Genomic DNA, 23,880 nt, shown 5'->3' with positions numbered 1-23,880 from the left:
GAAGTCTTCAGCCGCCGATTTTCCGAACCTTCTTGCTTCTGGCTCTGTAAGGAGGACGGCGGCGCGGCTCCGGGAACGGACGACGAGGTCTGGTCCTGTGTGCGATCCCTCTGGAGCTAATGGTGTCCAGTAGCCTAAGAAGCCCAAGCTACCACCACTTAGGTAGGTTCGCTTCTTCTCCCCTTAGTCCCTCGCTGCAGTGAGCCTGTTGCCAGCAGGTCTCACTGTAAAATAAAAAACCTAAACTATACTTTCTTTCTAGGAGCTCAGGAGAGCCCCTAGTGTGCATCCAGCTCGGCCGGGCACAGAAATCTAACTGAGGCTTGGAGGAGGGTCATAGGGGGAGGAGCCAGTGCACACCAAATAGACCTAAATCTTTCTTTAGATGTGCCCAGTCTCCTGCGGAGCCGTCTATTCCCCATGGTCCTTACGGAGTTCCCAGCATCCACTAGGACGTCAGAGAAAAAAAATAAGAATTTACTCACCGGTAATTCTATTTCTCGTAGTCCGTAGTGGATGCTGGGGACTCCGTAAGGACCATGGGGAATAGACGGGCTCCGCAGGAGACTGGGCACTCTATAAGAAAGATTTGGTACTATCTGGTGTGCACTGGCTCCTCCCTCTATGCCCCTCCTCCAGACCTCAGTTAGGATACTGTGCCCGGAAGAGCTGACACAATAAGGAAGGATTTTGAATCCCGGGTAAGACTCATACCAGCCACACCAATCACACCGTATAACTCGTGATATTATACCCAGTTAACAGTATGAAATATAACTGAGCCTCTCAACAGATGGCTCAACAATAACCCTTTAGTTAGGCAATAACTATATACAAGTATTGCAGACAATCCGCACTTGGGATGGGCGCCCAGCATCCACTACAGACTACGAGAAATAGAATTACCGGTGAGTAAATTCTTATTTTCTCTGACGACCTAGTGGATGCTGGGGACTCCGTAAGGACCATGGGGATTATACCAAAGCTCCCAAACGGGCGGGAGAGTGCGGATGACTCTGCAGCACCGAATGAGAGAACTCAAGGTCCTCCTCAGCCAGGGTATCAAATTTGTAGAATTTAGCAAACGTGTTTGCCCCTGACCAAGTTGCAGCTCGGCAAAGTTGTAAAGCCGAGACCCCTCGGGCAGCCGCCCAAGATGAGCCCACCTTCCTCGTGGAATGGGCTTTCACTGATTTATGATGCGGCAATCCAGCCGCAGAATGCGCCAGCTGAATTGTGCTACAAATCCAGCTTAGAAGCAGGAGCACCTATTTTGTTGGGTGCATACAGGATAAAAAGCGAGTCGGTTTTCCTGACTCCAGCCGTCCTGGAAACATACATTTTCAAGGCCCTGACTACGTCCAGTAACTTGGAATCCTCCAAGTCCCTAGTAGCTGCAGGCACCACAATAGGTTGGTTCAAGTGAAAAGCTGATACCACCTTAGGGAGAAACTGGGGACGAGTCCTCAATTCTGCCCTATCCATATGGAAAATCAGATAAGGGCTTTTACATGACAAAGCCGCCAATTCTGACACACGCCTGGCCGAAGCCAAGGCCAATAACATGACCACTTTCCACGTGAGATATTTCAGATCCACAGTTTTAAGTGGTTCAAACCAATGTGATTTTAGGAAACTCAACACCACATTGAGATCCCAAGGTGCCACAGGAGGCACAAAAGGGGGCTGAATATGAAGCACTCCCTTTACAAAAGTCTGAACTTCAGGCAGTGAAGCCAGTTCTTTCTGGAAGAAAATCGACAGAGCCGAAATCTGGACCTTAATGGAACCCAATTTTAGGCCCATAGTCACTCCCGACTGTAGGAAGTGCAGAAAACGACCCAGCTGAAATTCCTCTGTAGGGGCCTTCCTGGCCTCACACCACGCAACATATTTTCGCCAAATGCGGTGATAATGGTTTGCGGTTACTTCTTTCCTGGCTTTTATCAGCGTAGGAATGACTTCCTCCGGAATGCCCTTTTCCTTTAGGATCCGGAATTCAACCGCCATGCCGTCAAACGCAGCCGCAGTAAGTCTTGGAACAGACAGGGCCCCTGCTGTAGCAGATCCTGTCTGAGCGGTAGAGGCCATGGGTCCTCTGATAACATTTCTTGAAGTTCCGGGTACCAAGCTCTTCTTGGCCAATCCGGAACCACCAGTATCGTTCTTACTCCTCGCCTTCTTATTATTCTCAGTACCTTTGGTATGAGAGGCAGAGGAGGGAACACATAAACCGACTGGTACACCCACGGTGTCACTAGAGCGTCCACAGCTATCGCCTGAGGGTCCCTTGACCTGGCGCAATATCTCTTTAGCTTTTTGTTGAGGCGGGACGCCATCATGTCCACCTGTGGCCTTTCCCAACGGTTTACCAACAGTAGGAAGACTTCTGGATGAAGTCCCCACTCTCCCGGGTGTAGGTCGTGTCTGCTGAGGAAGTCTGCTTCCCAGTTGTCCACTCCCGGAATGAACACTGCTGACAGTGCTAGTACGTGATTTTCCGCCCATCGGAGAATCCTTGTGGCTTCTGCCATCGCCATCCTGCTTCTTGTGCCGCCCTGTCGGTTTACATGGGCGACTGCCGTGATGTTGTCTGATTGGATCAGAACCAGCTGGTTTTGAAGCAGGGGCCTTGCCTGACTTAGGGCATTGTAAATGGCCCTCAGCTCCAGAATATTTATGTGTAGGGACGACTCCTGACTTGACCAAAGTCCCTGGAAATTTCTTCCCTGTGCGACTGCGCCCCAGCCTCGAAGGCTGGCATCCGTGGTCACCAGGACCCAGTCCTGTATGCCGAATCTGCGGCCCTCTAGAAGATGAGCACTCTGCAGCCACCACACCAGAGACACCCTGGTCCTTGGAGACAGGGTTATCAGTTGATGCATCTGAAGATGCGATCCTGACCACTTGTCCAAGAGGTCCCACTGGAAGGTCCTTGCATGGAACCTGCCGAATGGAATTGCTTCGTATGAAGCCACCATTTTTCCCAGGACTCGTGTGCAGTGATGCACCGATACCCGTTTTGGTTTTAGGAGGTCTCTGACTAGAGATGACAGCTCCTTGGCTTTCTCCTGCGGGAGAAACACTTTTTTCTGTTCTGTGTCCAGAATCATCCCCAGGAACAGTAAGCGTGTGGAAGGAACCAGTTGTGACTTTGGAATGTTTAGAATCCAGCCATGCTGTTGTAGCACTTCCCGAGAGTGCTACTCCGACCAGTAACTGCTCCCTGGACCTCGCCTTTATTAGGAGATCGTCCAAGTACGGGATAATTAAAACTCCCTTTTTTCGAAGGAGTATCATCATTTCTGCCATTACCTTGGTAAACACCCTCGGTGCCGTGGACAGTCCAAACGGTAGTGTCTGGAATTGGTAATGGCAATCCTGTACCACAAATCTGAGGTACTCCTGGTGAGGAAGGTAAATTGGGACATGCAGGTAAGCATCCTTGATGTCCAGGGATACCATGTAATCCCCCTCGTCCAGGCTTGCAATAACCGCCCTGAGCGATTCCATCTTGAACTTGAATCTTTTTATGTATGTGTTCAAGGATTTCAAATTTAAAATGGGTCTCACCGAACCATCCGGTTTCGGTACCACAAACAGTGTGGAATAGTAACCCCGTCCTTGTTGAAGTAGGGGTACCTTGACTATCACCTGCTGGGAATACAGCTTGTGAATTGCCTCTAGTACAGCCTCCCTGCCCGAGGGAGTTGCCGGTAAGGCCGATTTGAGGAAACGGCGGGGGGTAGGTGCCTCGAATTCCAGCTTGTACCCCTGAGATACTACTTGAAGGATCCACCCGTGAGCGAAGCCACTGATCGCTGAAATTTTTGAGGCAGCCCCCCACCGTACCTGGCTCCGCCTGTGGAGCCCCACCGTCATGCGGCGGATTTGGAAGAAGCGGGAGAGGACTTTTGTTCCTGGGAACCTGCTGTGTGTTGCAGCTTTTTTCCCCTTCCTCTGCCTCTAGACAGAAAGGACCCGCCTTTTCCCCGCCTGTTTTTCTGGGGTCGAAAGGACTGTACCTGATAATACGGCGCTTTCTTAGGCTGTGAGGGGACATGGGGCAAAAATGCTGACTTCCCAGCTGTTGCTGTGGAAACAAGGTCTGAGAGACCATCCCCGAATAACTCCTCACCCTTATAAGGCTAAAACCTCTTTCATTGCCTCAATCATGCAACGAATGGCCCTAGTGGACATTAAATTTGACTCATCGTCGTCGACACTGGTATCAGTATCCGTGTCGACATCTGTGTCTGCCATCTGAGGTAGTGGGCGTTTCAGAGCCCCTGATGGCTTTTGAATTGTCTGGGCAGGCACGAGCTGAGAAGCCGGCTGTCCCGCATTTGGCATGTCATCAAATTTTTTATGTAAGGAGTCGACACTTGCACGTAATTCCTTCCATAAGTCCATCCACTCAGGTGTCTGCCCCGCAGGGGGTGACATCACATTTATAGGCATCTGCTCCGCCTCCACATAAGCCTCCTCATCAAACATGTCGACACAGCCGTACCGACACACCGCACACACACATGGAATGCTCTTAAAGGAGACAGGACCCCACAAAAGCCCTTTGGGGAGACAGAGAGAGAGTATGTCAGCACACACCAGAGCGCTATATAATGCAGGGACTAACTGAATTATGTCCCCTATAGCTGCTATAATATTTACTGCGCCTAAATTTAGTGCCCCCCCTCTCTTTTTTTTACCCTTTTCTGTAGTGTAGACTGCAGGGGAGAGTCGGGGAGCTTCCTTCCAGCGGAACTGTGAGGGAGAAATGGCGCCAGGGTGCTGAGGGAGATGGCTCCGCCCCTTTTTCAGCGGACTTTTCTCCCGCTTTTTTCTGTATTCTGGGAGGGGTAATTACCACATAAATAGCCTCTGGGGCTATATATTGTGGTTATTTTGCCAGCCAAGGTGATTTTATTGCTGCTCAGGGCGCCCCCCCTCAGCGCCCTGCACCCTCAGTGACCGGAGTGTGAAGTGTGTATGAGGAGCAATGGCGCACAGCTGCAGTGCTGTGCGCTACCTTGGTGAAGACTGAAGTCTTCTGCCGCCGATTTTCCGGACCATCTTCTTGCTTCTGGCTCTGTAAGGGGGACGGCGGCGCGGCTCCGGGAACGAACACCAAGGACGGGTCCTGCGGTCGATCCCTCTGGAGCTAATGGTGTCCAGTAGCCTAAGAAGCCCAAGCTAGCTGCAAGCAGGTAGGTTCGCTTCTTCTCCCCTTAGTCCCTCGCTGCAGTGAGCCTGTTGCCAGCAGGTCTCACTGTAAAATAAAAAACCTAACATATACTTTCTTTCTAGGATCTCAGGAGAGCCCCTAGTGTGCATCCAGCTCGGCCGGGCACAGAAATCTAACTGAGGTCTGGAGGAGGGGCATAGAGGGAGGAGCCAGTGCACACCAGATAGTACCAAATCTTTCTTATAGAGTGCCCAGTCTCCTGCGGAGCCCGTCTATTCCCCATGGTCCTTACGGAGTCCCCAGCATCCACTAGGACGTCAGAGAAATATATATATATTGAATCTCCCCCTTCAATTACATCATGAAGCTAGCATTTCCCCTGTTTTGAACAAACTTTGTTTTGAGAACAAACACTGCTGTGCTGGTCTTCGCTTTTTTTGGTCTTGATCAACAAAAATGTATTGGCTTTCTTCCTGCCGCGTAGATTTTATTTTCTGCAAGATAATGATCAGGCTCATACTTAGAGATGGGCAAGACTGATCTAGTGGCGTGCTTGAGAAACAAGGAAATGCGTGTCAGACGCCTGTACATATGGTAATACAATACCGGATATTTCTATAATAAGTTTTTATTCTAAAGCTCGATTCCGTATATTTATACAGACCCCACAAAATGATCTCAGACTCCCATTATATTTACCCCATTCTGGCCCCATCACCCTTGACTAGACCGCAATAATTACCCCATGCAGCCCTCACCCACTACTCTGCAGTATTTAGCAGTTACCTCACACAGCAATCCCTGCGATATTAATAACCTATAATGCTTTCATTGTTTACCTGCACTCTAGCTCATGACAATCTAATATTTGAACCCTAGTGAAATCATATATTGCTCAAATTTAATTACCCCAAGAATGAAATTATAGCTAGTGTTCATTCTACCTCCCCGCATCTAAAACAGCTACTGTAGCGATACATCACATTGTGAGTTCCAAAGTGAAAATATGCCCTCCACACTGATTTAAGTGCTAGACTGAAACTATGTAGTCTAGACAGAATGCATGTAAAAAACGTAGTGAAAGGTTTGACATACTAAAGGGGCCCTACTCACTGGCCGATCCGCCGCCGAGCTGCCCGACGGCGGATACGGCCGACGAGCGACCCGGCGGCGGGGGGCAGTGAAGTTTCTTCACTCCCCCCGTCACGCGGCAGCATTGAAGTGCAGGCAAATATGGACGAGATCGTCCATATTGGCCTGCATGCACAGCCGACGGGAGACCAGCGATGAACGAGCGCGGGGACGCGCATCGTTCATCGCTGGAGTCTCCACACTGAAAGATATGAACGAGTTCTCGTTCATTTATGAACGAGATCGTTCATATCTTTCAGAAAATCGGCCAGTGTGTAGGGCCTATAAGGCAGGCATTCCCAACCAAGGTCCTCAAGGCACACTAACAGTGCAGGTTTTAGTGATATCCAGGCTTCAGCACAGGTGACTTAATTAGTAGCTCAGTTATTTTGATTTAACCATCTGTGCTGCAGCCTGGATATTACTAAAACCTGCACTGTTGGTGTGCCTTGAGGACGGTGGTTGGGAATGCCTGTACTAAGCGGTATACAATTGATTATCGCGCCTGATATCCAGTCTAAAGTGATAGGAGATCGCGGGGGCAATATTCAATGGAGTTTCGTTATCGCGCTCATAGAGGTCAGGTTTAGTCGAGTAAAGCAGCCCTAACAGGTCACTTTTTGCGCATTACAGCTTGTCACCCCCGGGGGATGCAAGTAGAAGTGCAGACGCCGACAGCCATCGCTCCCGGAGCTACAATTGAATAGCTCCATTTGTGCACCATCTTTGAACCTCAACCACCGATTCCATAGCCCTGCTGAGGATATAGATGCATGAATTAGAAACATCCAATTCAGCAAGTTCAAGTAATATATTTAGTATGATGGAGTACATAGAGATTAATGTACCTTGAAATATGGAGACCCCATTGTAAGGATCATATACAAGAGCATCATTACGCAGCATTAATGAATGTATTGCTGGTCAATGCAATTTCCATCTAGTAATCTACTTTATTATCCATTACCTTATGGAAACTGGTAAAACTGCATGGCCCTTTGTCTGTGTATTCCAATCTAAAGCATTGGATCATCACAAAAAGACAAATTGAGCCTCTGGCATGATCCCCAATAGGATATAAATATTGTTTTGTATTTTTGGTTAAAATGACTATAACCCTGCAGGGAGTGGCAAGCACACAAGACAAAGCGATTTAAACAAACAGAAAAGAGATAAGAAACCTTAAGACAAAAGAAAGCTCCCAATCGTATTACAGTGATCTGATTAATTTTTATCAGTTGTTTAACAAGTTTACTATGTAAATTGGCCACCTGGGTATTTAAAAGTGCAGTCACGTGATCACAAAATAATTTTAAGTTTGGCAGCAATTAAATGCTATTCTAACTTAATTTACAATCTATAGCAAGACAGTGCCGTGTGTGTGTGTGTGTGTGTGTGTGTGTGTGTGTGTGTGTGTGTGTGTGTGTGTGTGTGTGTGTCAGTCACACAAAAGGACAGGCTATTCCTTATGCCAGAGGTTCCCAAACTGTGTGCTGTGGCTCCCTGGGGTGCCTCGGGACACTTGCAGGGGTGCCCTGGGTTGGTGGTCCAGGACCAATTCAAATTACTCATGGTCAATATAATAGGCAAAACCAGTGCTGGTGGCTGCCAGTCATAAAATATGTGGCCAAACAGGAGCAAACCTTGTCCCTCACCACACAACTGACCCTAAGGATGACATATAAACGCGATCTACTTAATGTAATATTTCTTTCTAAATTTCTCAATAAGAAATTTTTGGCCTAGGGGTGCCGTGAAATAAAATTCTGATATCCTAGGGCGCCATGATTTAAAAAAAGTTTGGAAACCACTGCCTTATGCCCATCTACTGTAGGTTCCACGCAAATTCACATTTTTGTCATTTTTAGTAGCTCTTATTTTGCCCTTCTTTAATGTCCCCAAATTTTTATTTCATTTTTCTAAATGTCCAAAGGTTAAAATTGAAGGGATATTTGAACCAAAAAAATAATTAAAAAAATAATTCATTTTAAAGTGTAAAACTAACCAAATTCATATTATTGTGCTCTATACTGACCGGGGAGGAAATCAAAATAACATTATTTAATTTTCACTGACTCCTGTACATTTTGAGAACATAATGACTACAATAACAGGTCACCCAGGTGAAATATTAGCATTTACCATAAGTGTGTGGCCAGATTGGAAACTGGTCTCATCACTGGGTCAAAGTAACAGGATCTGCCAGTGAATTGTCAGTTCTTGTTACAAAGTGCGACTACCCCCATGCAAACCAGCTAAGACCCCTTTCACACCGCAGCTTATACCCGGTATTTTGCCGTTTTAACTGGCTTCCTAAACGGGTCAAGCTGCGATGTGAAAGGGTCCCCTTCAATTTACCGTTTTCAAAATACCGGTATTTTGAAACGGTAAAAAAGCAGGGTCCTACCCGTTTCAGTCCCATTTCACTGTGCAGTGTGAAAGGGTCTGAAACGGTATTTGCAAGCCCCAGAAGATGATAGGCTGTCTCCATGTGTGATGTCACCAGCCACAACCAGGAAACAGCTTGGAAAACACAGGAGACACATGAGAGAGTGGCTTTATAAACGTTTAAATGTGAAAAACACGGAAAAAAATGGCGTGGGGTCCCCCCTCCAAAGCATAACCGGCCTCGGGCTCTTCGAGCTGGTCCTGGTTCTAAAAATGCGGGGAAAAAATTGACAGGGGATCCCCCGTATTTTTAAAACCAGCACCGGGCTCTGCGCCTGGTGCTGGTGCAAAAAATACGGGGGACAAAACGAGTAGGGGTCCCCCGTATTTTTCACACCAGCATCGGGCTCCACTACCTGGACAGATAATGCCACAGCCGGGGGTCACTTTTATGCCGTGCCCTGCGGCCGTGGCATTAAATATCCAACTAGTCACCCCTGGCCGGGGTACCCTGGGGGAGTGGGGACCCCTTCAATCAAGGGGTCCCCCCCCCCCAGCCACCCAAGGGCCAGGGGTGAAGCCCGAGGCTGTCCCCCCCATCCAATGGGCTGCGGATGGGGGGGCTGATAGCCTTTGTTGTAAATGAAAAGATATTGTTTTTTCCAGTAGTACTACAAGTCCCAGCAAGCCTCCCCCGCAAGCTGGTACTTGGAGAACCACAAGTACCAGCATGCGGGAGAAAAACTGGCCCGCTGGTACCTGTAGTTCTAATGGAAAAAAAATACCCAAATAAAAACAGGACACAGACACCGTCGACAGTAAAACTTTATTACACACTGCCGACACACACATACTTACCTATGTTCACACGCCGACATCGGTCCTCTTCTCCATGTAGAATCCAGGGGTACCTGAAAATAAAAGTTCAATATACTCACCTCAGCCATGGTCCAGAGATAAATCCACGGACTTGGCAAAAAAAGAAAACGAACACCCGGACCTGCGGACCGAAAGGGGTCCCATGCTAACATATGAGACCCCTCTCCCCGAATGCCGGGACATCACGTGACTCCTGTCACTGAAGTCCCTTCAGCCAATCAGGAAGCGCTACTTCCGTGGCGCTCACCTGATTGGCTGTGCACTGTCTGAGCTGTCAGACAGCGCATCGCAAAGCCGCTCCATTACTTTCAATGGTGGGAAGTTTGCGGCTAGCGGTGGGGTCACCCGCCGGTCAGCCGCTGACCGGCGGGTGACCTCACCGCTAGCCGCTAAGTTCCCACCATTGAAAGTAATGGAGCGGCTTTGCGATGCGCTGTCACAGTACAGACAGCGCATAGCCAATCAGGTGAGCGCAACGAAGTTGCGCTTCCTGATTGGCTTAGAGACCTTTCTGTGACAGCTGTCACTGACAGGTCTCATTCGTGGAAAGGTGTCCCATGTGTCAGCATGGGACCCCTTTCAGTCCAGTGGTCGGGTATTTGCGTTTTCTTTTTTTGCCAAGTACGTGGATTTATCTCTGGACCATGGCTGAGGTGAGTATATTGAACTTTTCTTTTCAGGTATCCGTGGATTCTACATGGAGAAGAGGACCGATGTCGGCGTGTGAACATAGGTAAGTATGTGTGTGTCGACGTATGAAATAAAGTTTTACTGTCGACGGTGTGTGTGTCCTGTTTTTATTTGGGTATTTTTTTTCCATTAGAACTACAGGTACCAGCGGGCCAGTTTTTCTCCCGCATGCTGGTACTTGTGGTTCTCCAAGTACCAGCTTGCGGGGGAGGCTTGCTGGGACTTGTAGTACTACTGGAAAAAACAATATCTTTTCATTTACAACAAAGGCTATCAGCCCCCCCATCCGCAGCCCATTGGATGGGGGGGACAGCCTCGGGCTTCACCCCTGGCCCTTGGGTGGCTGGGGGGGGGGACCCCTTGATTGAAGGGGTCCCCACTCCCCCAGGGTACCCCGGCCAGGGGTGACTAGTTGGATATTTAATGCCACGGCCGCAGGGCACGGCATAAAAGTGACCCCCGGCTGTGGCATTATCTGTCCAGCTAGTGGAGCCCGATGCTGGTGTGAAAAATACGGGGGACCCCTACTCGTTTTGTCCCCCGTATTTTTTGCACCAGCACCAGGCGCAGAGCCCGGTGCTGGTTTTAAAAATACGGGGGATCCCCTGTCAATTTTTCCCCCGCAATTTTAGAACCAGGACCAGCTCGAAGAGCCCGAGGCTGGTTATGCTTTGGAGGGGGGACCCCACGCCATTTTTTTCCGTGTTTTTAACCATTCCATCTAAAAAAAATAATAATAATTTTAAAAAAAAATATAAATAATACTTGTGCCTCCAAAAAAGACAAACCAAGTACCTAATCCCATCTAATAAAAAATAGATATGCTTCAAGCTGCTGGGTTCCATCGTACGACTATCCAAATTATTAATAATGAATTAATTAGTGATTAATAATAATGTGTGGGCCAGAAAAGTCCATTTATAATGACAACCACTGTTTTCTATGGGTGAAACGGGTTCAGTGTGAAAGGTACCAAAACGGGAATGAAATGGTAATTTACTGGTTACAACATGAGATGTGAAAGGGGTTTAACTGCTCAGACCCGTTTTAAGAACCGTTTCAAATACCATTTCAAAAGCAGGTTTTGCGATGTGAAAGCAGCATTAGAGACCCCATCAGGTTGCATGAAGTGCTTGCGCTGGACAACATTAGTAACTAGGAAGAAGTTCCATGAGATGACTGTCAGACATTTACTTGTAACCACAACCAAGTGAGACAAAGTTTAACCTTTTTTCCTGCAGTTATATTGCCAGAGAAGTTCCAGGTTCCGGAACGGCTCCTCCAACTTCCAAAAGGGCTGCTTGTCCTTAATTTCAGTAACAATTACTAACAATAGATTTAGTCAAAGGGGAAGACAACCATCTGCAATAACATATCAGCAGGAATTGTCACAAGTGCTACAAGCTATAAAAAACAATAAAGGAAGAAGATGAAGGCTCCAACTGTTACATGTGCCCACGTGCTATCTCATACTCATCACTCTACCTTCTCTTCCTCTCTCATTGGCAACAATTTACCAAAGTATACAATGTGTCCATACTCCTATGACGGATACCGGCAGAGGTTTCATATACCCAACCCCCTATGACTGGTAGCAAATATTATTAGGCATGGTGATGACTTCAATAAATGATCATGGTTTCCCTATACTACTATGGGTTGTGAAACAGCCTGAAAATGGAGTCACCAATGTGCTGGATTTTTCCAGTTAGAAGCCTCACTTATGAGACCTAGACCAAGCACACTGGAAATATTGAAGCAATGGCAATACTAAGCCCTTTTAATTATGCCTCATGTATAGCAGTGGTATTTATAGCTGCAAGCACAACAGCTGCAACACAAAAGTATACTCAAGGCTTTATCATTGTTCTTAATGACTTCATAAACATGGATGGATATAGTTTAGACTGTAAAGGCCAGTACTCACTGGCCGATGGCAGAGAGATGTGTGCTGAGCGAACCGCTCAGCACACATCTCTCCCGGCGCTCAGCACAGCGCGATCTGTGCTGAGCGTGCGGGGGGAGACGGGGGGGCCGCTCACTTCACCCAGCGGGTGAAGTGAGCGACCCGCTAGATTGGCCTGCATGCAGGCCAATCTAGCAGCAGCGATAGCGATGCGCGGGGCTACGCATCGCTATCGCTGAGGGGGCTACACACGGAGCGATCGTGCTTAAAATCTAAGCAATCTAGTCAGATTGCTTAGATTTTAAGCAGCGATCGCTCCGTGAGTACCCCCCTTAAGAATAAATGGTTTCATAAAATAGACTAGACAATAGTAACACGCACCTTTCTTGAGAGGATAAAGGTGACAAATCGTGCAGATTAAACAAAGAAGAAATAAAAAAGAAAAAGCCTATTTGCAAAATTAAGTTATTAAACAAAACAGCATTGCAGATTTTTAAAAATCTCCTATATATTTGTCTAAATCTGTGACTCTGTGCCCGTAACGCTGGGTGGAGTCACAGCGGTGGGCGGAGTCAGCAAGTCTCTGCTCCTGCTGCCTGTCCATCTCTCTCTCTCCCCTCCCCCCACCCATTAGCAGCTCTGATTCCCCGGCCGCGGCGCCGGCCCAACAACAACGGCTGATGCCGCCCCCGGCATACACATTAGGAGGAACGGGTGGTGCAGGAGAAGGCTCTCATAGCCCTCCCTGCGCCGTGTACACAGACCCGCCGAATCCTCCGCACAAATCCCGCTGTCAGCTCTCCTGCTGTGACAGGAGGCGAGTGCTGCAGTGACGTCATCTCCTGCAGCACTCTCCTCCTGTCACACAGCCGGCACACACTCTCCAGTCTCCGGGGGCTGCCAGCATCTACAGGCAAGCTGGAAACATCCCCGGAGCGAGAGAGAACAGACCCACGAGGCCACGCCCCTTTCACAGCAGGCCACGCCCCCTTTTCGGCCGCAGGGGGGGGGGGGGGGAGAGATGTGTGTAACAGAAATGCTGACCCAGTGACGCCTCTGGACACTGTACTGTTTACCAGCCTGCAGCAGCCGCCCACAGCCCCAACGGTGAGTCCCTCCGGCCATCCTACCCACTGTTTCTATGTCTGCTCGCCACTTTACACAAGTCTCCTCTTCTGGTGCCCTCCCCCTCCACTACTTTCCCCCCTCTCATCAGCTTCCTCACTGGGGACCCTCCCTGCCGACCCGCGTCTCTAGATTCCCTCCCTACCGCCCCGCGTCTCTCTATCCCCTCCCTACCGCCCCGCCTCTCTCTATCCCCTCCCTACCGCCCCGCCTCTCTCTATCCCCTCCTCCCTATGCCTCTGTATCCCCTCCCTACCGCCCGCGTCTCAGTATCACCTCCCTACCGTCCCGTGTCTCTGTATCCCCTCCTACCGCCCCGCCTCTCTGTATCCCCTCCCTGCCGCCCCGCCTCTCTGTATCCCCTCCCTGCCGCCCCGCCTCTCTGTATCCCCTCCCAGCCGCCCCGGGTCTCTCTATCCCCTCCCAGCCGCCCCGGGTCTCTCTATCCCCTCCCAGCCGCCCCGGGTCTCTCTATCCCCTCCCTGCCGCCCCGGGTCTCTCTATCCCCTCCCTACCGCCCCGGGTCTCTCTATCCCCTCCCTACCGCCCCGGGTCTCTCTATCCCCTCCCTACCGCCCCGGGTCTCTCTATCCCCTCCCTACCGCCCCGGGTCTCTCTATCCCCTCCCTACCGCCCCGGGTCTCTCTATCCCCTCCCTACCGCCCCGGGTCTCTCTATCCCCTCCCTACCGCCCCGGGTCTCTCTATCCCCTCCCTACCGCCCCGGGTCTCTCTATCCCCTCCCTACCGCCCCGGGTCTCTCTATCCCCTCCCTACCGCCCCGGGTCTCTCTATCCCCTCCCTACCGCCCCGGGTCTCTCTATCCCCTCCCTACCGCCCCGGGTCTCTCTATCCCCTCCCTACCGCCCCGGGTCTCTCTATCCCCTCCCTACCGCCCCGGGTCTCTCTATCCCCTCCCTACCGCCCCGGGTCTCTCTATCCCCTCCCTACCGCCCCGGGTCTCTCTATCCCCTCCCTACCGCCCCGGGTCTCTCTATCCCCTCCCTACCGCCCCGGGTCTCTCTATCCCCTCCCTACCGCCCCGGGTCTCTCTATCCCCTCCCTACCGCCCCGGGTCTCTCTATCCCCTCCCTACCGCCCCGGGTCTCTCTATCCCCTCCCTACCGCCCCGGGTCTCTCTATCCCCTCCCTACCGCCCCGGGTCTCTCTATCCCCTCCCTACCGCCCCGGGTCTCTCTATCCCCTCCCTACCGCCCCGGGTCTCTCTATCCCCTCCCTACCGCCCCGGGTCTCTCTATCCCCTCCCTACCGCCCCGGGTCTCTCTATCCCCTCCCTACCGCCCCGGGTCTCTGTATCCACTCCCTGCCGACCCGCGTCTCTCTATCCCCTCCATACCGCCCCACGTCTTTCTATCGCCTCCCTACCGCCCCGCGTGTCTATATATCCCCTCCCTACCGCCCTGCGTCTCTCTATCCCCTCCCTGCGTCTCTCTATCCCCTCCCTACCGCCCCCCTTCTATCTATCCCCTCCCTACCGGCCCGCGTCTCTCTATCCCCTCTATCCACTCATACAAATATTGAACCGCAGCAAGGCGTGCAGGGGTTAAGGGGGCGTAGCCCCTTTCGACGGTGTGAAGAGCGCCCGTAGGGCGCGATGAAGCACCTAGTAAACCATAAAAGTCAATTTATACGGCCAATCTGCAACGTTCAAGGAGCATGCTCGTACCAATAATCGCTCGTACCAATAATCTGGCCGCTTCTACAGTAATCACACGAGCAATTATACAGAAAAATGCAGATGATCAGTCTGCTTTAAACTAAACGCCACCAGAACGCTAGGGTTGCAAGATGTCAGACGAGTGACAAAAAAGTGTCCATATTAAAGATTAATGGACATTTATGGATTCTAAATACATATTTGTATATACACATTCTTTTTTAAAGACTGCATTTACCTTGTGACACGGCAACGGAGGGCAACTGGAGTGTGGAGAATCCAATACTTCCATTAATTAGTTGAGCATTTGTTCCTGAATTCGGTATCTGGACAATGCCATACGGGTTGATTTGTATGGGAGTAGTGAATGTAACAACTGTGCCGCCATCTTGGGAAGTGACAGGCTGGACAGCTTCACTCTTGATCTCCGTGGCAGGTATTAAGCCTGGGAAAGACGACTGTATATTTGTAGTGTATGTTGGGGAGGTATCCGTCATACCAGCTTGAAGAACCTTTATTTCCTCGGAGGAGGACACCAAAATGTCTGAATTATGGGCACCATTGCTTACAATGGTGGAGGACAGTTTTTGAGAATTCAAAGTCAAAGTTTGTGAATTTGCTACATTTAAGCCATTTAGAAGCACTCCGTTGGCTCCCTGGATAAATGAGCCCCCGTTTAAAAAGACGGATGAAGCGTTGGAAGACACCAAACTTCCATTCAGAAGCACTCCAGAGGAACCTAATGAGATTTTATTTCCAATGTGCTGCATATACACTGCATCAGCGTGAACAGGAAGATTTATGTTGGACACACCATCGGAGGAGTTGGAGAGATGAGGAGACAAATCGTCTTGACCTTTACTCGATTCATCTTCAGTGCTATGATTTCCATCCGACTCACTGGATATTCAAAGGAATACAGATAAAACAGAAATCAGTTAAATGAAATCGAAATGGAAACAACGTGACGAGTCTAAGATAACATGTCTGAAAGCATAAACAAATGGTTCAATGTGACCTATTGTGGTGAGGCTAATGGACACTCCAGCTTGTGTGAACTGGCAGGAAGACACAGACCTATGACAAAAGGGACCATTGACAAATGTGAGACAATCAAGAGGTGGCATTTGCAAATGGAAACCAGTTGTGCTTATGTTTTAAAAGGACAAATAAAAGGGTAAAATAGAAACATCAATTTGGATGGCAGATAAGAACCACATGGCCCATCTAGTCTGCCCTAAGCATATGTACGCACTAGAGTTACATTTTTATTGGGAGCCAGTATATTTTTGGATTGTGCAAGGAAACTGGAGTATCCGAAGGAAGACCACGCAAGCACAGTCAGTGCTGTGAGGCAGTAACGCAGGCTTTTTCAACCAGTGTGCCGTGGCAGACTAGAGTGCCGCGACCAGTTGCAAGGTGTGCCGCGGAGCCAGAGCAGCTTCCTGCACCTTCAGAGTGAACTGTTGGCCCGAACTCTCCTTAGAGGATCAGTCGTGCTCCGACCGTGACCTATGCCTTGAAGACGCGGCGGTGTGATATCATAGGTCACGGACGCCGCGTCTCACCACCCAGCCAGCCCACCTGCATACACATCTTCCAGTTCCTGCCTGCATACACAGCTTTCCTTATCCACCCACATCCACACCTGCCCAACCACCCGCTGCTCAGTATTCGCAGCACTCCACTATGAACAACCCCCGCCACTGAGAGACAGGGAGGAGGACAGCTGACCGGTAGGGGCTAATAGTTGTTATTTTATTTCTCCTGTGGGGAACAATAGGATTTATGTGGGGAGAATAAGGATTTATGGGGGGAATAATGTGAATAATTCATGTGGGGAGCAATAGGATTTGTGGGGAGCAATGTGATTGTTTTTTCTGTGTGGGCCAATGTATGTGTGTTGTTTTTTTACTGTGAGGGCCAATATGTGTTTTTTGTTTTTTTCGTTGGGGAACGGATGGTGTGCCTAGGCAATTTTATAATATAGTTCGATGTGCCGCAAGTAAAAAAAAAAAAAAGGTTGAAAATCACTGCAGTAACGCCAACCATTACACCATCCGTACTGCCCTATAGATTTAATACACTTACAAAAAAGGCAAAGTAGCAACCAATCAAAAGCTAACATTTACCTTGTTAAATATTTAGGGCAGAATTAAATTGTTTTTTTTAAGGTGCAATAATTAATGGGTGCCCATTGCTGAAATGCAATTGTTTTGCTCACACTTTGATTAATGCGCCCAATCAGTCAAGATTTAGCCACGTAAAATAGCTAAACATGACTAAACTAATGCGAGTAAATTGAAAAGTGCTGTATGGGCGCCCAAACAGCAGACTTCTCGCACATTTTAGCTCTCCAACTCCAAGGAGTGAGAGCTGAAATGTGACTGCAGTGGCTATTGGGCGTCTGATCAGGGCCACAACGGATTAGCTCAGACAGACGCCCATTAGTTTAAACAACTGAATTCCCCCCTTAAGATCTGATTAGCTGCTCTAGGCAACACCACACTTTTTCCTTTTTGAAAGTTTTACTAAATCATCCCCATGGGGTCAATTTAATTTGCAGACAGTTGAATAGCACCGGGAATTAGCTCCCGTCGCTATTCATTTCTGCTCATGTTAAGTTGGCGAATGTTCATTCTCCCGGACTTAACTGGGAGAACGGGCATTCTCCGACTTAACTGCCCCGCGCGATGCTGATTCCCGACAGAATCAGCCTTGTGCCGGCCGTGCGCCAGCCCTTTTCCGGATTTCTGCTCGCACCCCCTGGGGGTGCGAGAGGAAATCCCGACAATTAAGTGTCACATGGCGCTGTATTGAATAACGACGGTAGCTAATTCCCGGCGCTATTCAACTGTCTGCATATTGAATTGACCCCAGTGTTTAAGTGTATCCAAAACATAAAAACTGAACATACCATTCACTAAGACAGACATCACTTACTTCATCTGCCAGCACAGTAAATAAACCCTGTTTTATGGTGTAATTATTACCTGATCACTAAAGCAGAAGCAAGAAAAAAAAAAAGAAAAAAAAAAAGTTCTGCCTTAATTGGACACTTCCTGACCTGACAGGCTTACAATTTATGGAGGGGCTGGAATGTCCCCAAGGTGTGAATGTGTGTTTGTGTGTGTGGGGGGGGGAGAAGATGCTTAATGCAGTGGGGGAGGTGAACAGTGAACCAGGAAGCAGTGGCTTAGATGACCCAAGGAATGTTACCTGTCTGCGTTTGCCCATCCATCAAGCAGCCCTCCCCCCACATCTGCAAGCTTTAAAGGAGCAGCACATAAAAGGACTATTTTGTTTTAGAAAGTATGCAAGTAAAATTATAATTTCTTCCTCTAAAACATATCTGCTGTCAACTGGAAACTGTTCTCAGTATGTGAGGTTGTCGTTTCTAAAAGGGTGGAATAACAGCACATTTAAATGCCATGAATATTTTACAAGCAGTAGAGGTTTGATCTATGACATATACACTGATGTAGATGAAAACGTATTTACATACATGGTCTTACTATCTGGACAGGCCAGAACCATATTCATATTAGGCCATTCTGGAATAACTGTAAAATATGACAGTATACGTCCCAGGAAACAGATAGCCAAAATGCCTTAAAGATATTAATGCTGTTGCCTAACTTTTTTTGTAGTCACTTCCTACATTATTTCATACCTGTAGGGAAAAAATAATCTGCGTATTTTATACATGGAAAGACATTGAAGCAGAGTGACCGTCAGTTTTGTTGAAAATAATAACTGGGAAAATGAGCTGGAGGAGAGAAAATTCTGCACGCAACGGAGGAAAGGGTTCTTCACTGTTAGGGCAATAAGGATTTGGAATTCCTTGCCAGGGAATGTGGTAATGGTGGACACTATAAATGCATTTAAAAGGGGATTGGATGAATTTCTGATTGAAAAGGATATCCAAGGCTAGAACATTTAATATATTGAAGTTGTTAATCCGGGTGTAAAGTGATTGTAGTTGTTAACTAGTCATAAAACATTGTTCTGCAGGTACATTAAAATCAACTCAACTTAATTCAATAAACGGGTTGAACGCGATGAGCATTTTGCCTCTTTTCAACCTCAATTACTATGTTACTATGTGTCCATACTATTTAAAACAAGCCTTCCCCTGCCCTTCTTCCCAAACCCACTTATTATTATTATTACCGGTTATTTATATAGCGCACACATATTACACAGCACTTTACAGAGAATATTTGTACATTCACATCAATCCCAGCCCTAGTGGATCTTACAGTCTATATTGCCTACCACACGCACACACAATTACGCCAGGGTTAATTTAAATTGGGAGCCAGTTAACCTACCAGTATATTTTTGGATTGTGGGAAGAAATCGGAGTACCTGGAGGAAACCCACGCAAGTACGAGGAAAATATGCAAACTCCACACAGTTAGGGCCATGGTGGGAATTGAACCCATGACTTCAGTGCTATGAGGCAGTAATTACACCATCCGTACTGCCCATGTACCCAGTATCTCCGCCCAATGCAACCTTCTGTACTTTTTCTTCCCTCTGTAATGTCCCATTGCATATTTCTCTTCTATGAACAATCCTTTGAAGTATTTTTGCAGTGGGTATCCTGTTAATAATTTTTCCCATTCAGATCTTCTTTCCATGTAAGAGCTCACAAGCAGGGCCCTCCTCCCTCATGTGCTGTTCCTTCCATCATATACTCCCTACAGCCTTTAACGGCATACAGCCCTTGTAGTGTACCTAAAACAGCTGCTTTACCTGGATCATTCATGGGGAGAATTAAATAAAATCTTTACAACTGATAGCCCAAAATGTCTGCCACACCTTTATGTTATATTCATTGTTTCTGTATTTTATGAAAATCTAAAGCTCTGTATGTTCATGTTACCTGTAATTCACTTGGGTGGCACGAAGTAATGGAGAGTGATAACATGGAGAGATAGAAACTACAACCAACCAGGTCCTGTCATTTTTCAAACACAGCCTGTAACATGGCAGCTAGGATCTGATTGGCTGGTACTTTACATCTCTCCAAGGCTTAGTACAGCTCTCCCCTTGGAGTCCTACTGGAGAAAAGTGCTCTACAAATAACATTATTAGAAAATAACTGCCTGTATAAGTGTTTGACACTATTAAAGGTATTTCTGAATGGATTTCTTTTACTACACCATACTGTCTGTATAATACTGCTTTCAGAGCGCAATGCCGGGTGCCAACCGGGAATTGGAAACGGGTCCTTCCCAGGTGGTACTCGGCATTGGACCCTTACACATTAGCTTCCTGACCCGGCAATATGCCGGTTCGGGTTGCCAAGGTGGGCGGAGCTGGCAATCGGGGGCAGGTGCGGAGGCGGCGCTGGGAGCTGAGATCATCTCCTCACCGCCTCTGCTGTGAACAGGTCCCATCAACCCGGCAACCCATTCACACTACACCTTAACCGGTATTAAACCCAGGAATAACCCTTCTTTATTATCGGGTTGAATTACCAGGTCAGGCGACCTGGGAGTTCAGCAGTGACCCCTTTCACACCGCACAGTGTCCCGCGTCGACCCGACAATATACCGGGTTATTTGTGCGGTGTGAAAGGGGTATAAATGTATTCTTTGAAAAATACAAATAGGAGCATGTCTCAATCTGCAAATGTTTGGCCAATACATTTTAACAGGAAACATTTCATTAAAATGTGCCTTTCAGGAGGGAGAAAGAAAAAAGAAAAAGAAAACACCTCAGGGCAAGTACACTTGTTAGGTTCTGTAGGTTCTGCAAACGAGAGGCGTAACAAGACACAAATAATGAACAGGGAAGGGCTGAGCCTTTGGTTGGAAGAACAAGTCAGCTCCACCTGACAGGCCAAACCAGTCACAAACCTGTAGAGATAAGAGATTGCAGCCGCTTACCTGAAGACAATAAACTAACCCCTGCAAAACCTTGGAAGTCCCAGGTAACATTGCAAACCTGAACCTTGCACCTAAACAAAGTCGGTTGCTTACATATTTCAAAGGCAGATGGAGAAATGCTGATTGGCAAGATATGACAGACAGCAGTGTGGTTGCAGCTATAAGGAGCAAAATTCTCAAAGATAGTATTCCACAATTTAGAAAATAAGGGTCAAATAAATATAAAACGATCAGGAATAAGCAAGTAGACTACCTTGGATATTTGTAACACAAAATATGAACCTTGATGTTTCCATTGTGTGCTTAACCAAAATTATAAAGGATCGGAGAAGTGAAAACTTTAAGAGGCAGTTTGAAGACTTTAGGCATTTTCCTCTTTGAGCAACTAAAAAAAAAAACGGGCCCAGGAAGAGTGGAAGCTAGGGGGAACAGACTCACATCTGTTGTAGCACTCTATTTCATGCCTTTGAAGTCATAGGGGCACCCGGCAAATCTCAGCCCTCTGGCTGATTCACCTCAACTAGCACATCAGCCAGCCTTCTCTCGCCATCGCGGCAGAAGGCTATTGCAACGCTTTATGGATAATGTGTGCTCTTAGAGAAGAAAAATATAATGGTCATCCATACCTAATAGGCCAAAGTGAAAACAAATCTCTATTTTGAATGCATAATGATACTGAAATCACCTACATGACTGCAAGCTATGGCTTTTTTTTTTTTTTACGCAAAATGCAAATGAACAAGGCGACTACAGTGCACTGGCACCGACTCCTATCTAGGTTTTCCATGAAACCTGAGCTGAATGAGTTTAGAATCAGGTTTCAAAACACTGCACTGCCCGATCTGCCATGCTCTCAGCAGCATTACATTTTAGTCAATCATTTACTCTGTCACTACTAGCAGAATGAGCCCCTTCCAACAGACAGCAGCAGAAAGTTAGTTGAAGGGTGGTGGACAAAGTTGCAGGAGGTGGCAAAAAAAAGTTGCAGGTGGACAGGCAGCAGAGAAAGAAATTCAGAGGGAGCAGCAACAGGGAAAGTCGCAGAAGTGGCTGCATAAAGTGGGTTGCGTGGGAGGTGGTCAAGTAAGTTGCAGGGGATGGGGAGGGCACAGCAGCACAAGGTTGCAGGGGAGGGGGGCACAGCAGCACAAGGTTGCAGGGGAGGGGGGCACAGCAGCACAAGGTTGCAGGGGAGGGGGGCACAGCAGCACAAGGTTGCAGGGGAGGGGGGCACAGCAGCACAAGGTTGCAGGGCAGGGGGGGCACAGCTGCAGAAAGCATTGTAGGGAGCGGAGCACAACAGCAGAAAGCAAGTTGCAGGGAGGGGGGCACAGCAGCAGAAAATAAGTTGCAGTGGAGGGGGCACAGCAGCAGAAAATAAGTTGCAGTGGAGGGGGCACAGCAGCAGAAAATAAGTTGCAGTGGAGGGGGCACAGCAGCAGAAAATAAGTTGCAGTGGAGGGGGCACAGCAGCAGAAAATAAGTTGCAGTGGAGGGGGCACAGCAGCAGAAAATAAGTTGCAGTGGAGGGGGCACACTAGCACAAGGTACATTGCAAGTGGAGCAAAGCAGCAGAAAGTATTTAGCAAGGGGGCAGCAGAAAGTAAGTTGCAGGAGAAACTTAGCAGCGCCATATTGCAGCGGGCACCGTAGGGGGGTTGTTGAGTTCCAAACTCACCTCTTGGATTGCGCCTCAGACGGGTTCCTGTCGCGCTGCCGCCGGTTCTTGAACCAGTTGCTGACCTGGGTAAGGGAGAGCCCGGTGATCTTGGCCAAGTTGCGCTTGGCGGCCGGGGACGGGTACCGGTTGTGCTTGTACAGCTCCTTCAGCGCGTTCCGGGACTTCTCCTTGAAGCAGTACACCGTCTCCTCGCCGTCCCAGATGGTCCGGGGCAGCGGGAACTTCCTCCGCAGCCGGTACTTGTCCACAGCCCCCAGCGCCCTCCCGCGGGCCTTCTCCGCCTCGTTATACCGAGCCCGGTACCAGAGGTCCTGCAGCGCGGCATGGTTGGACGGCTGGAAGTTGTGGCTCTCCAGCACAGAGAAGAGCTCCTGGTAGCGGCCCTGATGGAAAGCCACCAGCGCCCGGGCTTTCAGGATACTCTCGCTGCCACGTAGCAGGTCGCTCTGGGGCAGCGACCACAGGAACCGGGCTAGCCTGTCCAGGTCCCCACCTTGCTGCAGAGCCTCACACACACAGGCGACGTGCTCCGGGGAGAACGCCAGCGTGTACTGGCCGCCGCTCACAAGTTCGCTCTTCACCCCCTGCTCTGTCCCGGGCTGCTGCTGTGCATGCTCCATAGAGAACGGAGCCGCTTCCAGGACATCCTCCTGCTTGATCTCTATGGCATGGCCGGCGGTCCCGTTGGAGGAAGGGGAAGACATTTTCCCCCTTCTGGTTAAAAAAAAAAAAAGTCCCCCCCCTCCCGTGTGCTCAGGTTTCCAGCATCGGCCACGCAGTACTGTGTTCCCCTCAGCTCCCCCCCTGCAGTGTAAGCGGAGCAGCAATGTGACTTCTGCAGCAAACTCCGGCAGGAGCGTCCTGGCCTGGAGCTGGGGGGACTGGAGGGGTGGGCGTGGCCTTTGGAATGCAAGACCGGCCGTTGCTGGGGTAACCGTCACTCAAGCGCTCACGCCTCACTCTCCCCTCCTTTCCCGAATACACAGGACGTACGCGGTACACACACAGCACACCTCCACCTGGCCAGGAGTTCCCTACACACATCCCCTTTAGACTGTAAGCTCTCACAAGCAAAGGCTTTTCCCCTCATACCTCTTTTCTTCCCTTACTTATAGGCTACTATCATCTACTCCATACTCCCTACAACAGCTCTAACCCTTGGTTTCTGCTTGAGTGTTATGAGTATGACTGCAGTTGCAGCAATGTCTTTAAACCATGTACTTTTCCTGCAATGTTCTGTGCTGTAAAAGTCACTGTTTTCTTGTCTTGCTCGCTTGCTTATGTACTTTGTTAGGTATTGTGGCACTGTAAGAAAGGA

The 23,880-nt window shown here is 48.8% G+C and overlaps 1 protein-coding gene across 3 annotated transcripts in view; it reads right to left on the bottom strand.

Annotated features, from left to right (window-relative positions):
- Nucleotides 1-23,448, bottom strand: part of SIX4 (SIX homeobox 4) — a 59,049-nt gene extending 35,601 nt beyond the window's left edge. For 2 of the 3 annotated variants that reach the window (XR_010190470.1, XM_063947716.1), the window contains exons 1-2: nt 22,560-23,360; nt 15,220-15,881 (exon numbers count right to left, since the gene is read on the bottom strand). Coding sequence is in view for 2 of the 3 variants with exons in the window: in XM_063947716.1 (XP_063803786.1) it covers nt 15,220-15,881; nt 22,560-23,266 (1,369 nt within the window). In the remaining variant the exon portion in view is untranslated. Of the gene's footprint in view, nt 1-15,219; nt 15,882-22,559 lie in introns of all 3 variants that reach the window. The other variant, XM_063947717.1, reaches the window with a different exon arrangement.
- Between the last annotated feature and the right edge of the window lie 432 nt (nt 23,449-23,880).

This window comes from Pseudophryne corroboree, chromosome 12 (assembly GCF_028390025.1).
Source record: "Pseudophryne corroboree isolate aPseCor3 chromosome 12, aPseCor3.hap2, whole genome shotgun sequence".
Classification (NCBI taxonomy): Eukaryota; Metazoa; Chordata; class Amphibia; order Anura; family Myobatrachidae; genus Pseudophryne; species Pseudophryne corroboree.
This window is presented reverse-complemented; position numbering and strand designations above follow the sequence as displayed.